Here is a 21,384-nt window from a genome sequence, read left to right on the forward strand (position 1 = left end):
ATCCCACTCTCCTGACAGACAGATGGTATTCCAGCATCCAAGCTCCCTATCCAGCTGAGAGCCTTCAATCATTCATATCATGCCAGCCTGTGCAGTAAAGCAGGGTGCTCTTCAATTCTTTCCGTGGCACAAACTCTGTATTTGATTCTATTCCCAAGCTGCTGGGAACTCTGTTGGATGTGGAAATGATGCAGAGGAGGACGTCGTCTCTCCTGCCCTGAAGCTCTGGCATTCGTCACCAATCATGCTTAAATTATGAACTGGGAAAAATTAGGTTGTAATATCTAACACAATGGGAACAGGCCCTATTTAGAAAGGCAGAGAACACAAAGCCTAGCAATTCAGTTAATTAAAGCCTGGGATCCCCTGTTTTTATTCAGAGAGGAGCTGTGCCAGAAAAGAGGCTAATTTTCCATAATATGCTGTTTCAAGAACATAAGGTGTTGTATGCTGAAACAAAAATAATACATGCATTCTTATGAATTTTTTTTTTTGTACAATGAAGATAATGGATGAAGTCCTTTGCTGTGAATACAGATTATTTTGGAAGCTAAATAGCTTTGCTTGTCCCTACTTTCACTTGAGTTCTGCTGTTTTTACTCACACTGAGCAATACCTTAGTTACCAGCTAAATCATATGAAAACTCCTGAAGAATGTGGTAGTAGTAATACTAAATTCACCAACTAAATAAATCTAGAAGTGAGAAAGATACAATTCCTAGCCTTTTTCTCATTTAAAAGCATGATAGTGGACCTGTTGAGATAGCTGTAGTCAAAAGGAGCCCGCACTTGAGCATCATTAGATGTGTTCTTTTGGATTTAGTTATTTGAGGTGCTAATCTAAAAAGAGCATGCTCTTCATCTGGGCAGTCTCCCCAGCAAGTGTCATGCTCCTGTCATGCTCCAGCAAGTGTCTTCCTCAATTTCAAATCCAGCTGAGTTGGTTAATTGCATCATCACAACAGTTTAACTTAAACTGCCAGAATTTTCAGGAGAAAGCTAAGGTGAGGGTTCAAGATCTGTTTTGTCAGCTCCTGATGACCTCCAATAGTGATGCAATAAAAAATCACAGTGACATTGTGATATCTTTGGTGATTGTATCAGCTGAGGAGAGTGACAGGGAAATTTCAATAGGAGAATATCTTGTTCATGCGAGTGTTTGATTTTGATTTGTTTTTTTGTTTGGTTGGTTTTTTTCCTTTTGTAAAATTAAGGCTGGTTTTCATAAAATTTTGTCCTATTTGCTTAGGACATTAATCAACTGCTAGCTAGTGGAGCTAGACATGCCCTTTATTAGACACTAGCTGTATAATTTTCTAACACATTTTTGAAGCAGGCATCACTGGATACTGCTGGACGTTGGTTCTTATACTGAATGGACTGTGATTTGAACCTGAATGGGAACTTCCAGCATCCTCTTATATTATAGGGCAGATAACATGCATCTGTAGGGTTCAAGATGAATTCTGTGAAAACTTTAGTAAAGTGTTTACGCTTGTCCACTCCATCTTTTACAAATCATTGTGGAAAGTTTACTTCCTACAAACTTGTAAATAATATGAAGTATCCCTGGAGAGGGCAGGGAGTGCAATAGGGGAGAGCAACACTGGCTGCTTGCATTGGTGTTGGTACTTGCCAGTGCTGGCTGCATGTCATGGATCTGTGGTATCATCTTACTGATGTCTGCAGCCACAAAGTGCAGCCCCACAAGCCCGGGCAGCATTTCTTGGGCGAATAAAGTAAATAATCATAACTGATAAACAAATTCCTGCATATCACATTGATCTTCCAGTGTGTTGCAAAGGCAGATGAGGATCACTGTTCCTGTTCCAGGGGTCAGTGTATAGTGTTCAGTATTGTATTCCTCCCTGTGCCCCATTCCATGGGACATGCTAGCACAAGCCAGATCTGCAAAGAAAACTCAGCAAAACTTGCCTTCTCTCACTGTAGGGCTAGAGTGGGACATGTGCCTGTCTGTGCCCATAACTCACCTCCCCTCACTCTTGCAGTTCTACTCTTGAATTTCTTCTGTGCCTTTCACTGATCTATTTTAATGATTTTTGGGTTTTGCAGAGCTTCTGTCCTTGCTAGAGTTCAATATTTCTGATGACCTTTCCAAGACTCCCTTTACACTGAATCTGTTTCCTTTTCCTGGGGACCCTGTTCACTCCTGCCTTCTCTAGCAGGAAGAGGTTACAGGTCATGTACAGGCAAAAGAAATACAAAAATAGACTAGAATGTTTTGGTATTAGAATGAAAGAAGGAGAGAGAAGAAAACTGGAGAAGGAACAATAATTATTCCGTTCAGAAAATCATAATGAAGAGAAAATAAGCAATGGGAAAATTTTAAAAAGGAAAAAAAAAAAGGAAATAGAAAAAAAAAGAAAAAGAAAAAGAAAAAGAAAAAGAAAAAAGAAAAAGAAAAAGAAAAAGAAAAAGAAAAAAAGAGAAAAATAAAAAGGCAGCCTGTGACAGTAGAGAACTAGAAATATAAAAGAAAGGATTAGGAATAAAAAAGCCACAAAAATCCATAAGAATTCATTATTAAATCATGCTGGAGTCAGTATAAAAGAAATTATCCAACAAAAAGGAAGTGTTTATTTGTTTTTAATAATAGTATAAATGAGAACAGAGCAATCAGCCAGAGGCCACTTTAGCTTTTGATGCAGCAAACCAATAAGTACATGCTAAGCTTTTAGAATCTGCTAAATTTCATTAAAGACAAGTCTCACTAAAGTTGAGCACATACTTAAGTGTTTTTTCTGAATTGGATTTGTGTTGAAACTGGCTCAGAATTACAGTTGTCCTTATTGTTTGGTTCACTGAGGATTCTGCAGGGGAAAAAATATGAATAAAGCATTTTACTTCAAGCACAGATGTTTTTAAAAACAAAATCAAGTAAAATTAAAATAAATTCCTAAGCAAAATATGTTTTCCTCTGTAAGCCATTTGACAAAGCTGGACTTGAAAAAGTGTTCAGCTCTCAGATCTGTATTTTATATTTTTGCTAGAGAAAAGCCTGAATCAGTCTTGATTCAGTTGATACTCAGTTTGACATCTGTTGACATAGATGAAGCATAGTTGCAATATGTTTCTAAAATTATTTCTGCACACTATTAGAAGTTGGAAAGCAAAGTCTCAAATTAATTGGCATATGGCTGCCAAGCCAGGCAGGATAAAGACATAGGTATCATGTCAAGGGTCCTTCCCCACAACAGCTGTGGGAGAGCACCAGTTCCAACAAACCCATACCAAACTGTACTCAGAAACACGTTATCCCAGTTTATTTAAAAGCTGCACTTAACAGACAGATTGACTTTTCTAGGGGCTTGCACCTGATTGATCAAAGATGCCTTTGGAAATAATTTTGCTGATACAAATAAGATTCTTCTCATGTTTATTTACATGATCTGGGCTTATTTTCTCTTGCTGTTTTGTAGAGGAATAATCAAAAATTGGTTGATTAACTGAGAGAACTACAGAAAGATAATTATGCATTGCCTTATTTGAGAATTCTTTTTCTGTTATTTCATCTTCCCTGACCTTTTGGTTTGCTCACCACAGATCTAACACTGGCCAATCAAAAAGTGTGACATCTTTTTTGAATAACACTTCACTAAATTGTGTAATTTTAATTCTAACTACTCACAAATGACTGACTGCTTTGGCATCCCCCTGACCTCTCCTCTGTTCTTTTCTGCCTCACAATGTAGAACAGAAAGAAAAAGCAGTTCAAGATGTCCTTCCCTGGTGACCAGACCTTCTAACCTATTATTTTTTAAAGAGAAGAAAGAGAGACAAAAATTAGAGAGAAATGTAAGGTATAGAGCATCCAGGAGTTGATAACAGCAATAGTTCCTCCTTATTCTTTCCAGACAGACTACAGCAAGGCAGTTCCATAAACTGTGTTCTTTGACTGGCATTTTTTTTTATATTAAAGAACTAAGCTGAAGAGTCTTTTCATTTTCTTGTAGAAAAGCTCATCTTTTAAAAAATTTGGTTTATGCAAAGAGCTTAACACAATCATGTTGTTCCAATGGGCATGCTGAGCAAGGAAAAAGGACTTTGCTAGGGGGATTCAGTCCTTTTGTCAGCCCCAGAGGTGTTTCTTGTAAGAGAGGAAGAAGATAGATTAGAATTCTGTGTGTCCTAAGGCCACTTCTGTGTGTCCTAAGGCCAGAGACACAGGAAAGATAAATCCTACAAGTCAGGAACTAAGAGCAATTCAGTTGGGTGACACTTGCTGGCAAAGCTCCTGCACTGGATGTCCAGGAAAGACTTGCTTGAGATGCAGGAGTGTACATATAATGTGCAGGAACATAAGGTGCCCTGAAAGGCACACAGGGTGAGTGCATGGCTGTTTCACCTGCAGGTAAAATCTGAACAACTCAAGTTTCACAAACCACATCCCAGTGCCATGTGGATGCACCGTGCCACAAGGGTGGAGATTGTCTTCATTCTTCAGAGTATCCCCCAGGCATCGTTTCTCTATCTGTCCAGGAGGGTCTAATCACATCCCAAAACTATAGGATGGGGTAAAGTATCTCTGACTGAATACACAGTCATTAGCATGGTTAACATCGTTGAGAATTTCTTTAGGAGCAAGGAAATCCAGAGAAATCAAGTTAATAAAAAGTTACCTTAGCAAAGTATTCCACTTCCTATTTTATTGCAGCTCTTCTGGGTCTCCCTTGATACCCTCCATAGATAAAGACAAAAATCATTCAAACTACCAAGAAGCCTTTAGACTGGTATTATATCAAAGGCATCTTTTCATCCACTGTAAATTGATAAAATAATGGGCTTTTTAAGATGCAAGGTAGGAAACAACCAAGTTAGCAAACCATGGCAGAGCAACAGAAGGTCAGAATATGGAACACAGAGAGGCAAAACAGGACACCTCTAAGATGTAGGCAAGATGGATTCCCTGGTACCTGAATTCTCTAAATCTGAGATTGCTCAAGGGTTCACTGCAGCTCCCAGCATAAATTAGAGTAATCAATGACCAGTGGGTTTATGGCAGTTTCCCAAAAGGGCTGCTGTGGCTCTGGAACTCCCTAGGACTTGGAAATCCCTCCAAGCCCACTTGTTCTGCATGGATCCTCTTTGGTGCTGTAGCTCTTAAGCATTTCTTAGCAGTTATAATGAATTTGTCACAGGTTTCTTGTCCAAGATGCCTTGATAAACTCATGCATTCCAGTGCTCCCTTGGATGTGTGCACATATGCACTTTTCACACTTGTACTGAAGAAGGCACAGGAGTGGAAAGATGAGGAGTTGTAGAATTGTCTTATTCCCTTCCAGTGTTTGTTTCAGAGGTTTGTGATATGGCTTGTAGAAATGGGCCTTAGCTCTTATTGCAGAAAACACTTAAGGCTTTCACAGAAGCAAAAGCAGTCACATCTGTGAGGTCCCTGGAGCTGCTTCTCAGCCTGACTTACAGCCACACCTGTGAAATTACTCCAAAGACATAAGTCACCCTCCACACAGATTTCCACTCAAAAACCACTTACAGCTCTGTGTTTGCTAATGGTGCTCGCTGAGTGCATCCAATGAGTCTCTAAGGTATTTTCTATTGCCACTTCTGGTTTTTTGCTTCCTGCTATCAGCAAACAGAATTATTTCCACAAAGGGATATCGCATCCCAGATCACACTGATCAGGGATATTAAACATGATACTGATGCAATGTTCAGTGAATCCCAAAGCCAGGTACAGTCCTAATGGAAAGATGGTTGCTGCAAAGCTGTGCAATCACAGCTACGTGGCTTGGCATGGGATTGTGTGCACTTTGTGAGCCTGTGCTGAAGTGGGAGGGAGATTAGAGGCTTTGTAATGCCACATTAAATCCACAGAAAATGCTGCCTGTGGGCAGGTTTGGGTTTTTACTGGGTTATTCAACTGTCAGGAGCTGATGCTCTTTTGACTGCTGTTGCTACAACCAGATTTGTTTGAGGCTCTGTGAAAAAAAGTGTTCTGCTTATTCCTGGTTCCATTTTCTGTCCATACCTGCAGTTCCCAAGAGTCTGGGACATCAGCCTCTAACATTTCAGGCTTCCTTGGTCTCAAGTTTCTGTGTTGAGCAGAGTATCAGCAATGATATCCTAGGCATGTTTCTGCCACTCTGGCATTTTGTAGTGCTAAACAGATCAGGGTGGGACTCCATAATTTCTTATAGATTCTGTATTATATGGACACCAGTATATGACCTTAGGAGTAAAGGAAAGCTAATGACCTGGCTACTACATTAAAAAAAATATTTAGATATGAAAACTCTGGAAACCTAAAGGGAAACTCTCAGACAAACTTGACAATGTTGGGTATGTCAGACATAGAAGGACTGAATGTTACAATTGCCTGTTTTACAGTACTGTTTTCAATATTTAGTTTATCCTGGAGAATTGAGAATGTTACTCCAGAACAAATGGTCAGATTTTTCATGACCAGTCTAGGTTCTTAGACCCACATTTCTTCCTGCAGTCTCTTCCTCCCAGCTCTCTTCCAAGTACATGGCTTTTTTCATTTGAACTGGCCAAGTCTTGTTATGTATGAGCTTCAGCAGCTTCTTCAGTACTGTGGCTGATTTGTGAGCTGTGGTTTTGGCCTCCTCTTGGCTTTTATAATGCTAGGTGAGACTGTAATGTATCATTTTCAACATACGTTTGCTGTAGTGTAATAGTATATTACCTTCTTGACTTCTGCCAGAAAAATAGGATCTATAACAGGTAACATGCCCTTAAGCTAATAGCAGGGCATGGAAATGCTGTCCTGGTGACCCTGATGGTCTTGATGATTTTAAAAATCTTTTTTATTGGTTAAAGCTCTTGAATACACATTTTGTATTTCATTCAAAACTAAGTGTGGGGGTAGTGTTTTTAGAACAGAATTATTGATCTAGATCTGAATTTTTGTCTACACTCATCTGAAATTTCCAAATTTTTCCAAGGCTGACATTCCATCTCTCAATCATGCTATTTGTCCAGGTAAAAATCTCCTTATCTTAGGCAGTGTGTTGTGTAAGAATTGTCTTTTTCTCCATAGGCAAAATGTTCTTTGTAGTAAATTTTCAGTTTACACTTGCCTTGTTTAAAGATGGAGCAGTTTAGTTCCACAAAATGCAAGCACAGCTCCTCTGTTTGAGCACCCCAACACTCTGGTTCTGATTGCATCTTTGATGCCCTTGCCCCTCATTTTGACCAAAGAGGTGCAGGAAGGTTGAGCTAATGCTTGCTCTGGTGACAAATGTGAACAATTTACTTTTTCTCATATTGTCACGCTACCTCACCACTAGGTCTGGTCTTAGAAGTATGAAACCTTATATTCTGTGTCCATTGTCTACTAAAATGTCATTCTTCAGTTCCTTTGGGACATCCAGGCCTCCCAGAAGAGAACAAACCTGATGTGTGTGAGCCCAGGCTCTTCTAGGGTGCGGGACAGCTGTTTTTCCATGGCTGTAAGCAGCAATCTTCCCCAGCTCTCTGCTGTGAAAGGTCCTGAAAGCCCAGGAGACTCAGCTGAGCTTGCCCATGCTGGTTCCTTGTTGGTGTCCGGGATGATCATGTGAAATTTAGCAGGGTCTACCTTTGAACTGAACTGAAAAGCTTTTGGAAAATTATAATTTTTTTGAGGTTTCACGGCCCTGTGAATATAAGCATGCTGAACTTTGCTTTGTGTTTAGCTGATGAGTTACCATCAGTTAACAATATCATGCTGTTCCAAAAAAAGACAAATGCCGTGCTGAGATGTACAAATAGGGCTCTAGCCTGCAAGACACACAAAGTAATTCTACTACTTTGCTCAGTACTTATAAGGGCCAAACAAGGGCACTGTGTCCATTTCTGGGCACTGGTCTGCACCAAATGTGGAGAATGCTGGAGAGAGGCCAGAGGAATGAAATAAGAATAATCTGAGCTCAGGAAAGCATCTTTATGAAAAAAAAAAAAATTTATTTTGCTTGGTCTAAGAAAAAGAGTAAAAGGGGAGGTGAATCAAATCCCAAATAAGGTGATTATGGTCAGGGAGGCACTGGCCTTCATGTGGTAGATGGGAGAAGACCACAGGCATAAGTTGTAACAAAAAACACTGAAATTAGATGTGAGAAAACATTTTCTTTGGTAAGAGTAGAGAAGCATTGAAATAAGCTGCCCTGAGTGTCTGATTGGTTTTCTTCCTGACAAGGTTTTAGAGAAAATATGCCAGGAGGTGCTCCACTATTGCTGAGCCCTTCTTGGGCTGAGGGGCAGCTTCATGGAGATCCCTTGAGATCCTTGCCATGCCAGCTCTTCGATGTACCTGAGCAACTGCTGTTGAGAGTTGTGGTTAGTTACTGTTTCGTTAATAATTTCTTCATCAGTAATGCATGCCATGAGAGTGCCATTCAGCTTCCTTTCACCCCAAAAAAAACATAGATTTATTGAGCATTTCTGGCTTTTCTGCCTGATTTAGTCTGACAACTAAAACTTTCATTCAGCTGGCAAAATTGTACTGATTGCTGCAAGCTTTCCAAGTACCCACAGCTGTACCTGGCTACCCTCCCTCCCCACCTCAGCTACTGCTCCTGCCATGGCAATAGTTGCCTGGTAGCTCATCCTGTCCCTGGAATCAGTTCAAATTCCTCCATGGAAGCTTAGAAGCACTCTTCCAAGACAGCTCAGAGTCAAAATGTCTGATAGTTAATGACACAGGGTGAAAAAACTACTGAGGATTATTTTTTAAAGGGGAGGGGGATTAAAAATCAGGCCATGTCAAAAAAAAAAGAAAAAAAAATCACCATTTAGTTTTTGTATTTTCTTGCAAAAGTAATCTTATGGGATTTTATCGTCTGAATATATGTACAGGGAAAAGGTGTTCTGCATTGAAGAGCTCATATAATGCTCTACATGTAAAAACATTTGCAAAGGAAAAAATATCAATGGATTCCATCTTAATTCAGTTGCTTGTTAATTTAATCTTTTTTTTTCTTTATTAGCTGAAACTGCAGGACCACAGTAATTTGTTCTATTAGTAGTACAATTTCCACTTGTAGTATGCTGAGTTTTATGTCTGGAAGCATACATCAGCAGGTAATTCAATCATTAGCTGTGTAATGCCTTCTTTAATAAGGAAGAGGCTCATAATCTTAATCTAATAAAAGAAAAGAGAACTGTAGGAAAATTTGCCACAACAGAAGTTGATACTAGAGGATATTATCTGGGGCACTGGCAACAAGATCACAACCATTCATCAAGAAATCGGTGCCTTCAAATATTCCCATCTTCAGGTGTGCAGGGCACTTGAAAACACCTGTGAGTCCTCTGTCTCCCATTAAATGAGTTTGGTTTTCCAGCTATAGCTGAAATTTTGGTATGGAGAGTTGTAAATTTGGACACTGAGATTTATGAGGAGCTGAGCATACACTTTGTTTTCTTTTTCTGTGCCGGTGCATCTTTGGACATTTATCCTTCAGTTTTCTGCCTCAGGGGTGTGCTTTATATATACACAGCCCATCTCGTTCCCAGACTCTGATGTTACTTCAGTTCTGTGTCCTGTCTCTGAGAACTGCTAGCTCCAAATTACTCAGAGAGATACCAACTGATGCCCTATACCATGAATGAATGATTTTGTTTTCATTGTCTATTCCATTGTCATGCTCTTGAATGACAACTGGGACTACTAACTGCTGTAAGTGCTGTTTTAAAATTTGCTGTATTTTGCCAGTTTGGATGCTTCGACTTTGTCTACTGTGAGAAAAGAGAAATAAGAATGTGAATTTACTTTTTCTACATTTCATACTTCAGCCATGTACTGTCTTGTGGTGAAGAGTTCCTAAATATTCAGTAGCATCAGCCCAAACCTTACACAGCAGCCCAGCAAACAAAATTATATTGTCTGTCTGCTGCTGATGGAAACAATTTCCTTTCTCATAAGCCAATAACCCCAAAGGCAAAAGAAAGCCTTATTAAAGTAAAAGCAGAAAAACTGAGTAGTAAATCAGCAGGCTGTGGTCTTCCACAGCAGATGGGGAAGTCACTGACCTCATCCCACCTTGGTTGAGTCCCACGCGTGGTTCCTTGCCCAGACTCCAGGAACGCCATCCCTGCAGCTATCGGATCATGCAGTCCCCAGTCCCTGCCATCCCACAGGCAGCTGGGGGAGGGAATGAGCTGAGCTAAAGAGCATTAGTCAGACCATCCCATGTCTTTGCAGTGTCCCTTCAGAAATTGCTTGCCCTGTTTCAAACCTCTCATCTCTAAGTGCTGGCCCTGCCTGTGCTGGTCCTCACCTCAGGACACTGTATCAGCACTTCACCAGTGTTTGTACTTCTCCTGAAACCACAGGTGATGGGAGGAAAATGACATTTCTCTAACTGAAATATGGAAAAGTGTTTTGTTCTTTATTCTGTTGGGCCATTGAAGAAGCCAAAACCCCCATCCATCTTCCAGAAAAGATCAAAACCCAAACACCTTCATGACACTTACTCATTGCATTGCTCTGTCCCCTCCTAATCCTGGTTCTGGTTAAAATTCTATCATCCAGCTGTCAAAGGGCCACTTGCCAATACCTAGACATATCTTGATATCTAGCCAAAGATTTGATTGCCCTTGCCAATAAAAATGCACTTGTTCAAGCCAGGGCCAAAGAACAGTTTAGAGTGGACCTGCCACAGAGAATTGCAGTGTCTGCCCAGCTAAGTGCAGTGACCACAGAGGCATGAGAACAGCAGGAGCTTTGTCTCTCCTCTCTCATTGACTGCTGCATCCAAACCTTTATGGTAATGAAAACGTATGAAATAGTTCCACATGCCTGGTGGTCATACAGCATGCAGAATCATCCAGACTGGCTACCAGAAGAAGTCTCATGATCACAATTTTTCCCTGCATAGCTCTTTATTTGACCTAGGTGAAGATCAAATCCATATAGCTGCATTTAGTGATAATAAGTCAGCCTCATAAAAAGGTTCTCAGCACTTAAAAACTCTTGATGACTTGCTTCAGAAATTAATTGTCCTCAGGATTAGCAATGTATGCCTAGCTTCTACTCTAAATTTCGCTAACTTCAGATTTTTACTACCAGCTTTTAGACCTGTTTCAAATAGGCTGAAGAGCTGTTCTTTGTGAATTTTCTGTGCTATCTCCTCTCTTGTAGCCACAGCCATTTTCATATGCCATAATTAAGTTAGTTCTTTGTTTGGGAAGCCTGTAGACGTGCTGCAGGGAAAATGTATCGAGCATGGAGAAGCTGCAGAATTTTTCATCCCCAGGAAACTGGCTTCAAAGGCTGCTATAGCTATGCTTTCAATGGCCGAACCTTTCAAGCCTTCATGACTCATTATGGAGAAGTATCTTGGTTTCAAATGCTTCCCTGGAGTTCATTCTCCCTTTCAATGCTAAAGAACTCTTTCTGAGCCTGAAAGAGCTTGTTTTATTTTTATCAAGGATAAGTTCAAAGACAGAGGGTTAAAATGATTCAATGGACAGGAGATGATGGACCAACACCAAAAGATTATTGTGGTTATTTGCTTAAGAGAAAGGCTTGATTCTTACTGTGTTTGATGCTTCCTTATTCCCCACTTGCCCACCCAGGTCTCACAGTGTGCTCTGCTCATAGACACCAATCAGATCACAGGTTTTACAGCACCTGCTATGACCAGAGCCACACAGAACCATAGGAAGATTAAGCCACCCACCTTAGGTATGAGGCAGAGAATCAGGCATCTGACATTGTTTGAGGAGGTGTGGCTGTGTCACCAGGGTGCCTGGATGACATTGCCAAGGTTGTGATGTGTCCCAGGTGGGTTGTTGAGCTTCAGGGGCGTATTGAGGGCTTGGCTTGACAAAGCAGAACCATCATGGCAATGTGGGGTCCTGGTGTATAGCTGGAATCACTTTTCTAATCTTTCTTTTACAGTTCTCAGAGATGGGCTCTCCATAATGCTTCAGTTATGAAGGAAGAAGGGAAGCTGAATTGCTTTTTTGCAATGGAGAAGACAGAGGGAGAAACACCAGCACTGTGGCTCCCACCTTGTTGCTTATCTCCCTGCCAACATGTGCCCCAAATCCTCTCTGTGCTGTATTAAGGAAAGAAAAAGCTTTGACATCTCCTTTTTTACATCATCTTTTCCAATTTTGCACCCAATAACCCCCTGGTGAAAAGAGGAACAATGACTTCATATAGCTGCTGCTTGATTCTTTTGCTGTTTACCTGGAGCACCGCTGCCTATGGGCCAAACCAACGGGCACAGAAGAAGGGAGACATTATTCTTGGAGGATTGTTCCCCATTCATTTTGGAGTGGCTGCTAAAGACCAGGATCTAAAATCAAGGCCAGAATCAGTGGAGTGTATAAGGTAAGCTGGTAAAAGGGAAAATTAAAAAGTTTTGGTGGGGAAGTCTTCACATTTCTTGACTTTGTGTTGCGTAAATATGGTCTGTAATCTGATGCTTGCAATTGGAAGGTATGATGTAAATAATAGAAAAAACAAGTGTGTATGTTAAACAGTAACATAAATACAGTTTGGACACTGAAAGAGGGCAATCATTGTACTACCTGAAGCTGCCAAAACATTAATATACTGATCTACCAGGCCATTCACAGGGAACATTTGAATAGCATCTGAAAATTAGCTTCCCTAGCAGGACAGAAAATTACCAATAGTGCCCTTTAGTTCATTTGATTAAAGTAATTCATGGCCAAATAGTTTAGAAATCAATTTTTTGTCCAGTTCTGCCTGTCATTTTCTAAGACTTTAAAAACTGTTAAGTTGCCTAAACAAGTGAAAATGTTAAAGTGAGGTAGGTCAGGGCTTTTAAAAAATTCCAGTGAATGACACATAAATGTCTCTTCAGGACTTTGTAAAAGTCCTAAACTTTGGAGCAGGCTTCCCTCACCCAGAGTTCTTCTCTTTTGTGTAAACAACACATCTGTGTTTTGTCTTAAGTGTTTGGGAGTTAATCTTGGAGTGAGAAATGCACATGAAAACAATTTCTCTTATTATGGAAGTGTAGGCATGATGAAATGTGAGGAATTTTTAACATTACAAGCCTGCACATAATACATAGAACAAGTGGAAAGCGTGACAGAAACTGATTGCAACTGGAACATCTTATAAACAAAATATTAGATATTCATGTGGATTTCTGTCATGACAATGCATGAGAAAACATTTCATTGTTATGGGACTTTCTGTTACCATGTGTGGAGAACTGTGTATCTGGAATTATTATCTCATCCTAGGCTGGGGATCTAGCACAGTTTTGTTGCAGATGGCAATGAAGGATGGCTGAGAGCATTCCTGTTACACTCACAGATTTCAGGTGTGGTTTCCCACTGAAACCCTGAGCAAGACACGTCCATCTAGGTTATGAGATCATCCCCAGAACCATCTCCTGTCACAAGGAGCACACGCAGGTCTCAATAATCAGGGATTATTTTGGCTTCTTCTGTGTGTGCACAGGAAAGTCGTGAACTAAATGTATGTGCAATGTCTGTTTCATGGAGCAAGAATCTCTGCCAGCCTTTCAGCATTTTTTTCTCTCTCAAATGCATTATTTTAAAAGTGGAGTGCTGGAAAGCAGTGGATGTTTTCAGCTCTATTTTCTTCTCCTGCTCCAGCTGGCAGGCAGGACAATGCACATATTTGCTAACTAAACAGCTTTTACTTCTATTGACTCTGGGTCAGCATCAGTGGCTGTCTTGACATGGTCACATTATTGGAAGAGATGGCTGGAAAATGTTCTGCCACAAGTACTACAAGTGTGTGGTTGCCAAAAGGCATGTTAATGAGGTAACACTGCCAATGACAGACAAATCCTGAAAAGCCAGACTAGCTGTTTTAAGGACACAATGGGAGATCCTCCTGGGTGGCTTTCAATCTTCTAAAAGGTATCCTCCAGCTGAAATTTGCCTGGATAAAATCCCTGTTCTTTTTACCCTTGTAAGCAGGTGATGAAGATAGAAGGTATAGGTGCAAAAGAGAAAAAAGATGTCTGCAGAGGCAGGCATTTGTGGCACATATCCTTCAGGGAGTTGGATAAATTGTGAGTTGATAGTATAATGCTGTTGGAGAAAGAATGAAGGTCAGAGATTAGCTGCAGAGGTAGTAGAAACTACAAAAGGAACAAGGGGATGATTGGACCACAAATAACTGGAAGTTGCTTCATTGCACACATCGTTACCAGAAAATATCCATTTGCAGGAAATATTTAATTCAAAAGAGGTTGTATTGAGAAGACTTTTTGAGATTGGTCATCAGGTTTTAATGATGGAGGTAATAAATACATGGGAGTGTTTGTGTGTATTCCTTGTTATTGGTACATGTACAATTGAGAGCAGATATTTTTTCTGAAAGAATTTTCTATTTTAAGCAGTACTGAAGTCAGAAAATCCCTCCTGCTCAAGTTGTACAGAAATCTCTCGACACAACCATGGTAGCCATTTTTTTGTTTTGGACCCTGTGATCAGGCATTAGCCTGTGGCAGGGTTGTGCATGCTGACTCTAGGAGTTCAATACATTCTTCAAGTGTTTTGCTAAAATCTTACATTATCATATGTGACTTTCCTAGGTTCCAGGCAACTGACTGGTCTGGAATTATCAAACTTGTATTTTTGGGGGCAGAAAAAAAAATACAGGTTCTAGTTTCTTCACAAAGTAAATCTCCCTGATCTTGTAGTGTCAAAAACTTCTGTAGGGTGGAAAATCCACAGATTAGCAAATCAGATAGAAATCCATAGAGAAACACAAATGTGACTGTACATGGTCAAACCAAAGGTGCTAAATCTGTCCCTTACCTTTACCTGCCCTTGTTGCCCTTCTCTGAGCCTTCTCCAGCACTGGTGTATCTTTTCAAAGCTGAGTCTAATAAGTTTTATACCCACGCCCTTTTCAGATGGCTGCATACAGATTTTGATCTCTTTTATTACATAGAAAAATGTGTCTCATATCACATAAGAAAATTAGACCCAGGTCACTCTGGGATAATGAGCATCCTCTCTCTCCTCAGGCTCTCTTGCTGCAGCAAGTCATCAGACCATCTGAAAAGCTCCACAACAAGACCTAAGGGCCCCACTGAAACCCTGTGGGTGGTCCATTTTAGAGTTTAGAATCAAATAACTTCAGATAATGTGGTTTTCCTCTGTTTTGAGGACTGTTCAAGCTGATCAGTGCTGTTTGGACATTTAGTTGTGTTCAGTGCCATACCTATGCTCCCAAACTGGGCTTACCAATGGATAGGACATCTGAGGCTTCTCAAAAAGGATAGGAGAGTTTTCTCTCTACTTCCTCAGCTTTTATGTTCTTCATGCTCTTGTGGCTCAGCAAACATACTGGCCTGAACCTACCATGCATACCGGGCACATGATTATTTAGAAACTATGTAGATAACTCAGCAGTGAAAGGAAAAGGGAACAGTAACAATTGGTTCCCCATTCTTTTTGTGCTGTTGCTACTGAAAATGCATCCCTGTGCTCTAAACACTGAACTGTAGAGTTCAAAATGAAAATGTACCCATGATTGTGTCACATTAAATGTCAGATAGGAATACACCAAGTGAGAGGAGTTTTGTTTCCTGTTTGTTGTTTCAGCAATCAAGGATCCTGCATTTGATATGAATACACCTCCTGTCTTTGTATGCCTCAGGGGCTGCTGCAGCAACTTCCCTCATAACATTTGCTGGTGCATATCTGATGTGTGCAGGGGAGGCAGAGACTGAGCACAGCACCAGCAAGCCCTGACCCCCATTCCATTCGCTGTCAGCACCCCTATAGGCCTATTCATAACCTGATTTTTCTGCCCCTTCTTGATTTCAGGGAGATTAGCAGTTTTCTTGTATTCTGATCATCAGTCTAGCTAAGGTCCCACACTGTGACACAAAGCTTTCAAGCTGTGAAACTGTGGTGAGACATTGTCCCCACGTCATAGTGCAGGACTTCACAGAGCATAGCTCCAGGACTCTGTAGCCCACTGAGCTTCTCTGTCCATCTGAGAGAACAGAATTTTAATTCTAGCCCTTGCAGATGGATTTGCTAATCCCATTGCAGACCTGAATGTACAAAAAGATATTTGGAATTTCTCTTCCCTGAGATGTGATTATGTCACTTGGTCTCTCTTCCATTCACCATCTGAATTGTAATTTTTTAATTTCTGATTTTCTTTGTTCTGCATAATTCCCCTCACCCACAGTCCTTGATTGTAAGAGTGGTAAGCAAGTCATTATACCTATGACTGCAGGAATCCAACAAATGATTGAAGGTCTCCCCCTTGCATAGCTCAGAAATAACAGTAGCAGCAATAACATGCAACCAATGTACTGGAAATCTAGAGAGGACAGAGAAATTAGTATGTGCATACAACCACTAGAGAAAAAGGAATGCTGGCGTGATCGAAAGGTATATGCAGGCTTTGCCAGCATTTCTGAGTATAACTACCTGTCAGATATGGGGGGGTAAGTGAAAGCTTTATTCAGAGGTTTCACATCACTTTCTCCTTTTTTTTGCATCATATTCCATTGCTTAGTACCTTGCAAGTGTGATAAATGAAGGTCATGAATACACATGAGGCTGTGAATTATTTCTTTATGGAGACTAGCAAGGATCAGGACCAATTTCCCTGCTGGATCCAGACAGTAAGAGCTGTTAAAACCAAACCCCACAAACAAACAGGGGATGGAGCTATGGGAAACTTAAACCACGCAGACAGCTCGTGCCCCTTCATTTGCATAGTCTTTCTTTGAAGCGTTGGCTGGGACATTTCAGCCATCCTGAGCAGCGTTTGACAGACACGTTTCATTTCTAACAAACTGGTCTGCTGCACTGCTGTCCTCTGCAGAGGTGACAGTCACAGCGAGGTGTTGTTCCCAATTTCTCTCTTCCAGTTTGTGCCCCTCCTTGGGAATAGAAAGATCAGTGGGTTGAATATTCTGAGGGGTGGGAGAACAAGTATCAGAAGGGAAACCTTTAAGGAAGGAGTGTAAATAAAAATCCCCCTTTACACCTGTGGGCTCTGAATTATTTACATTAAACTCTCATTTAGAGCTTAATGGCCACTTTTCATAGCACCACATCTCACAAAATGCAAGACTATGTGAACATACCTGTAAAAGTAATATGGCAGAAAATAAGCCTTGGAGACTGCTTCTTTTCCATCAAGAAAATACCAGTGGCTATTTAAATATTCTGGAAATCTAATGAAACTGTGCTTCTGATAGTAAATACTGAACAGTTCCTTCATGGAAATTACCAGTCAAATTGCTGCATGGTTGGCAGAGCATTCCAGTGACTGATGATATTAATCACAGCAGCAGCATGGCACAGGAGGTCAGCTGCATCGGTGGGACCTACTGCCAGGTTCAAAGCTGCTCTTAGCAATGCCTCATGTACACACCAAGCCAAGAGGAACCTATCTGCAGCCCCTTGCTGGGATCTGACAGTATAGTGGGAGAGAAATTGTCTACAAAATATCCATTCATAGAAATTGGAAGGATCTTGCTTTATTTAGAGCAGTTTGGCAGCACTGCCTTTGTCTGACCATATCTGTGTTATGGAACCGATACAACACTGTCTCAGGTGACAAAATGACAGCTTGTCTGAAGATGTATCAGGTGTTAGAAGACAGAATGAGGAGTGCTGTCTTCATCCCATCTGATCCTCTCCTCCTGAGCTGCTGATGCTGCTGTCAGCAGAGGTGCAAGTGAAGAGAACAGCAGGTCTCTTGCCTAGGTTAGTTTAAGATAAATTATTGAAAGTATTTCAAAGATATTTTGTATTCTAGCTCCCAGAAAACAGCCCCACTCTCCTTTCTCTCCAAAAATAAAATAATTCCAAATGCAAGTACCTGAGCTAGAGCCTTATACTGTAAATATACACTAATCAGGAGCATATGTCAGAAAGGAAAATAAAATCAACTGTGTATTGTGGACCTTAGTCTGCATTTACTGAATTAAATGCCAAATATTTCTTTGAAGGGAAGGGTAAGATGACCCAGTTCACTGCTTTCGAAGATACCATCTGAAGATACCACCTCGTGGCATTTTAAAAAATAAAGCCAAATTCCTTCAAGCAGGCAAAATAATTTTCTGTCATACTTAGCCTGTATAATTTAAAGTGAGCAGGCTTTAAATTTGCTTTTTAATTTTGCTTCACTCAAATATGTTATCCCAGCTTATCCTAGCAGTATAGTGGTATCTTTGAACTTCCCAGGTTCTCAGTAGCCTTCCCTTTAAATATAGAAGATGCAATCCAATTTTTCTCTTTTACATGAGGAGCCTGAATATGGCTCCTTGCTTCAAATCCTATTCATATTAAAAATATCTGTAAACACGTGCAGCTTTTTAAAAAGAGGTGTCACAAACCCCTTCCTTGTTTCCATTTATCCCATGGTGCATTACTGACCACGTGAAGCAATATGGTGTGCCCGACACGTCTTTTCCTGTACACAGCACTCACTGACTCAATCCCTCTGAGCCTTGCCCTTTTATCTCAGAGCTCTCTTGTTGCACCTCATTCCTTAATGGTTTGGAACTAGAGCAAAAAATATTCCAAATGACCAAATTACTTCTATCAGTAACCCACACTCCTGTGCTTCTAAAGAATAATCTTAACAAAGCTAACTGTCCCTTTGGTAATAAGTTATAACTAGGACTCAAACTTTCGGACCTGAAGTGATCTATACTGAAATTGTGCTGTCTGGGCTTTGAGGCATAACCTCAGAGCTGAATCTCATTTGGAATTTGGCCAAAGATATCTGGAGAGGTGAAATCAAGTTGAATAAATGAAGTTTTTAAGACTTAAAGATAAACCTTAGATGTGATATCATTAGAAATTCTGACCCCAGATGAATCAGATAAAACTCCTGGAATGGAAGTAATGTGGCTTTGTTCATTCAGCTTTGAAAAAGTCAGACATAGCTAACATCAACTTTGGAAGCAATTAATTTAATCCAGCCATTAAAAATGTTTAGGTCATATATCTCAGAGATTGAAAGGTTGTGATTTCATTAAGCTTATTTTTAGAAATCTTCACCTTAGTAATAGAAACATTTCTCTAAGCACTTCAAAATGTAACTCATGTGAAACCTACAATTTACCATTTCATATAGGATCTGTTCTTGGCGAGGCTGTTCCCCAGGCTTTTCCAGTTTCGGGGCCTGTCACTTTTCCCAGCGTATCTCAAGCATAACAGCACTGACACTTTCCTGTTTTCACCTGCAACTCAGCACAAAACTGCAAACTAGCTGCTATCCTGACTCACAGTGCATTCCAAGGAAGGGCAGGTTTCTGCTGATGAAAATTCTGCCATTCCAGCTGCATTGCCCTAAAACTCGGCAGCCTCACAGGCACACAAATGGTTGCCAGGGCAACTTTACAGCGGAAACACAGTGAAACTTCAGGATAGTGTGTATCAAAGGTACTTTCTTGCTGCTGCTTTCCATGAAGAAGTTTCTCTACTTTGTGGAAAAGCAATTCCTTGTGCTGCAGCTTATTCCACTGCCAGGCTACTGATGTCCATAAACAAGGACTCCCAGCTCCTGCAGGACAGTTGCCACCAATCTGCAGCTCTGCCTTAGCTACATGCAAGATAATCAGAAAACTCAGCTTCTCCAGCTTAGAGAAGAGAGGAGGCTTCAAAAAACAGTTTCAGTTTCACAGACCAGCTCTGAGGGCATCTTCTGAGTTCGTGTCTAAAGCAAATTGTGTGAGAGAACCAAAATAATGAGAAAAGTTATTCCTTGAATGAAGGCACTGAAGTATCTAATTAACAAGTTATCAGTTTGCACTAGGACCTATATTTAGAGTGTCTCTCATCTCTGGCATGAACAGTCTGACTGTGCTCTCTATCACAAACTGAAGGGTGCCATGTGAGGCTGAATTTCCCTGAGCAGAGCTCTGAGGCACCTCTGCATCCAGCAGCGTGCCAGTGCTGTGGCTCAGCCTGCTCTGCCTGCCCAAAGCCAGGAGGGGCTGACACACTCCAGGAGTATCCCGAGCCTAAGTCCCAGGCAGCATCAGCACAGGCTTAGCAGACACTGCCATCTGCATTCAGAAACATGTCAGAGGAGCCTGGAAGCAAACCTGGTAGGTGCAGCTTTCAGTCAGAGGATCACAACATCCATTTCCTCAGGGATCGTGAGATCAGGTTTAGGGTCCTAAGCACAAGGGACAGGCCAGTCATCACTCCAGACAGGCTGTCTTTTAATTTCCCAGGTTTTAGGGGACTTAAAAAAGGTTACCTCTGGAGTGAGCTCCCAAACTGAAAAGTTGAGAGCCAGAACTAAACCTTGTAGCAAAAACACCTCTTCTGTAGTAGACAAAAGCAAAATGTTCCAAATTTAGTAGAGTGCAAGAAATCACATAAGTTGCTTTTGCCTTTTGTATCTGGAATTTTTCACTCTGTCTTTGCCTCATTCCTGGTCTCCTCTGCTCTTTTTTCCTCCTTCTCACTCTATTTCATTTTTATCTTTGCTCCCCCAGGTATAATTTCCGAGGCTTCCGCTGGCTCCAGGCTATGATCTTTGCCATAGAAGAAATAAACAGTAGCCCAACTCTCCTTCCCAACATGACCCTGGGATATAGGATATTTGACACTTGCAATACAGTCTCGAAAGCCCTGGAGGCCACACTGAGTTTTGTGGCCCAGAACAAGATAGACTCCTTGAACCTGGATGAATTCTGTAACTGCTCAGAACATATCCCTTCCACCATTGCAGTCGTGGGAGCAACTGGCTCTGGCATCTCCACTGCTGTGGCCAATCTGCTGGGACTCTTTTACATACCTCAGGTACGTTTCCACCTCACTTGTATAGGTTGCAGAAGTGGCCTGCTCCTCTACTCTGCAGAGATTAAGCAGAGATTGCTTAATCTTTGCCATTTCCAATAGAATTTATAGGAGAGAAATAATAAAATGGGGGGCAGGAGGGGGTGGATGTCATTGTTATGATAGAAATATGTCCTGCTAGCACTTTGCAGTCTCCAAATATAAAGGTTACTGAGCAGCCATAACAACATTTGGCCAACAGCAGCCTAGCCTAGGAGGACTGGAGAGTCCTCTAGAGTGGTTTAGTCTGTGAATGCAGCAGTAACTGTAAACATCCTGGCTCTGCTAGAGCCAATGCCAGCATCCACGGCCCCATCCTTTTGTTTAAGAGGCTTGTTGATCTGCCACAACCTTAAGTAAAGTACAAGGCTGCCTTAATATTGTTGCTCTTGATTTTACTTTTCTACACTGAAGTCAGCTTTGGAAAATATGCTTGGCCTTATCCATTTAAGTGTTACCTTGCACAGCCTAACACTTCCAATCCCTCTTCCAAAATTAATAGAGGTGCCATAGCTCACAAGAGCCCTTATAACAAGACTGTGTCAGAATGTGCTCTCAGTCTGTCCTGAGAAATGTATCTTTGCTTCAGCCAGGGCTGCAATT

At 41.0% G+C, this 21,384-nt stretch overlaps 1 protein-coding gene across 1 annotated transcript in view; it reads left to right on the forward strand.

Annotated features, from left to right (window-relative positions):
* CASR (calcium sensing receptor) overlaps positions 1-21,384 on the forward strand; it is a 74,662-nt gene that overhangs the window by 19,876 nt on the left and 33,402 nt on the right. Inside the window, exons 2-3 of the mRNA XM_059494082.1 lie at positions 11,885-12,322; positions 20,439-20,745. Coding sequence (XP_059350065.1) covers positions 12,138-12,322; positions 20,439-20,745 — 492 coding nt within the window. The 5' untranslated portion in view covers positions 11,885-12,137. The remainder of the gene's footprint in view (positions 1-11,884; positions 12,323-20,438; positions 20,746-21,384) is intronic.

This window comes from Ammospiza nelsoni, chromosome 2 (genome assembly GCF_027579445.1).
Source record: "Ammospiza nelsoni isolate bAmmNel1 chromosome 2, bAmmNel1.pri, whole genome shotgun sequence".
Classification (NCBI taxonomy): domain Eukaryota; kingdom Metazoa; phylum Chordata; class Aves; order Passeriformes; family Passerellidae; genus Ammospiza; species Ammospiza nelsoni.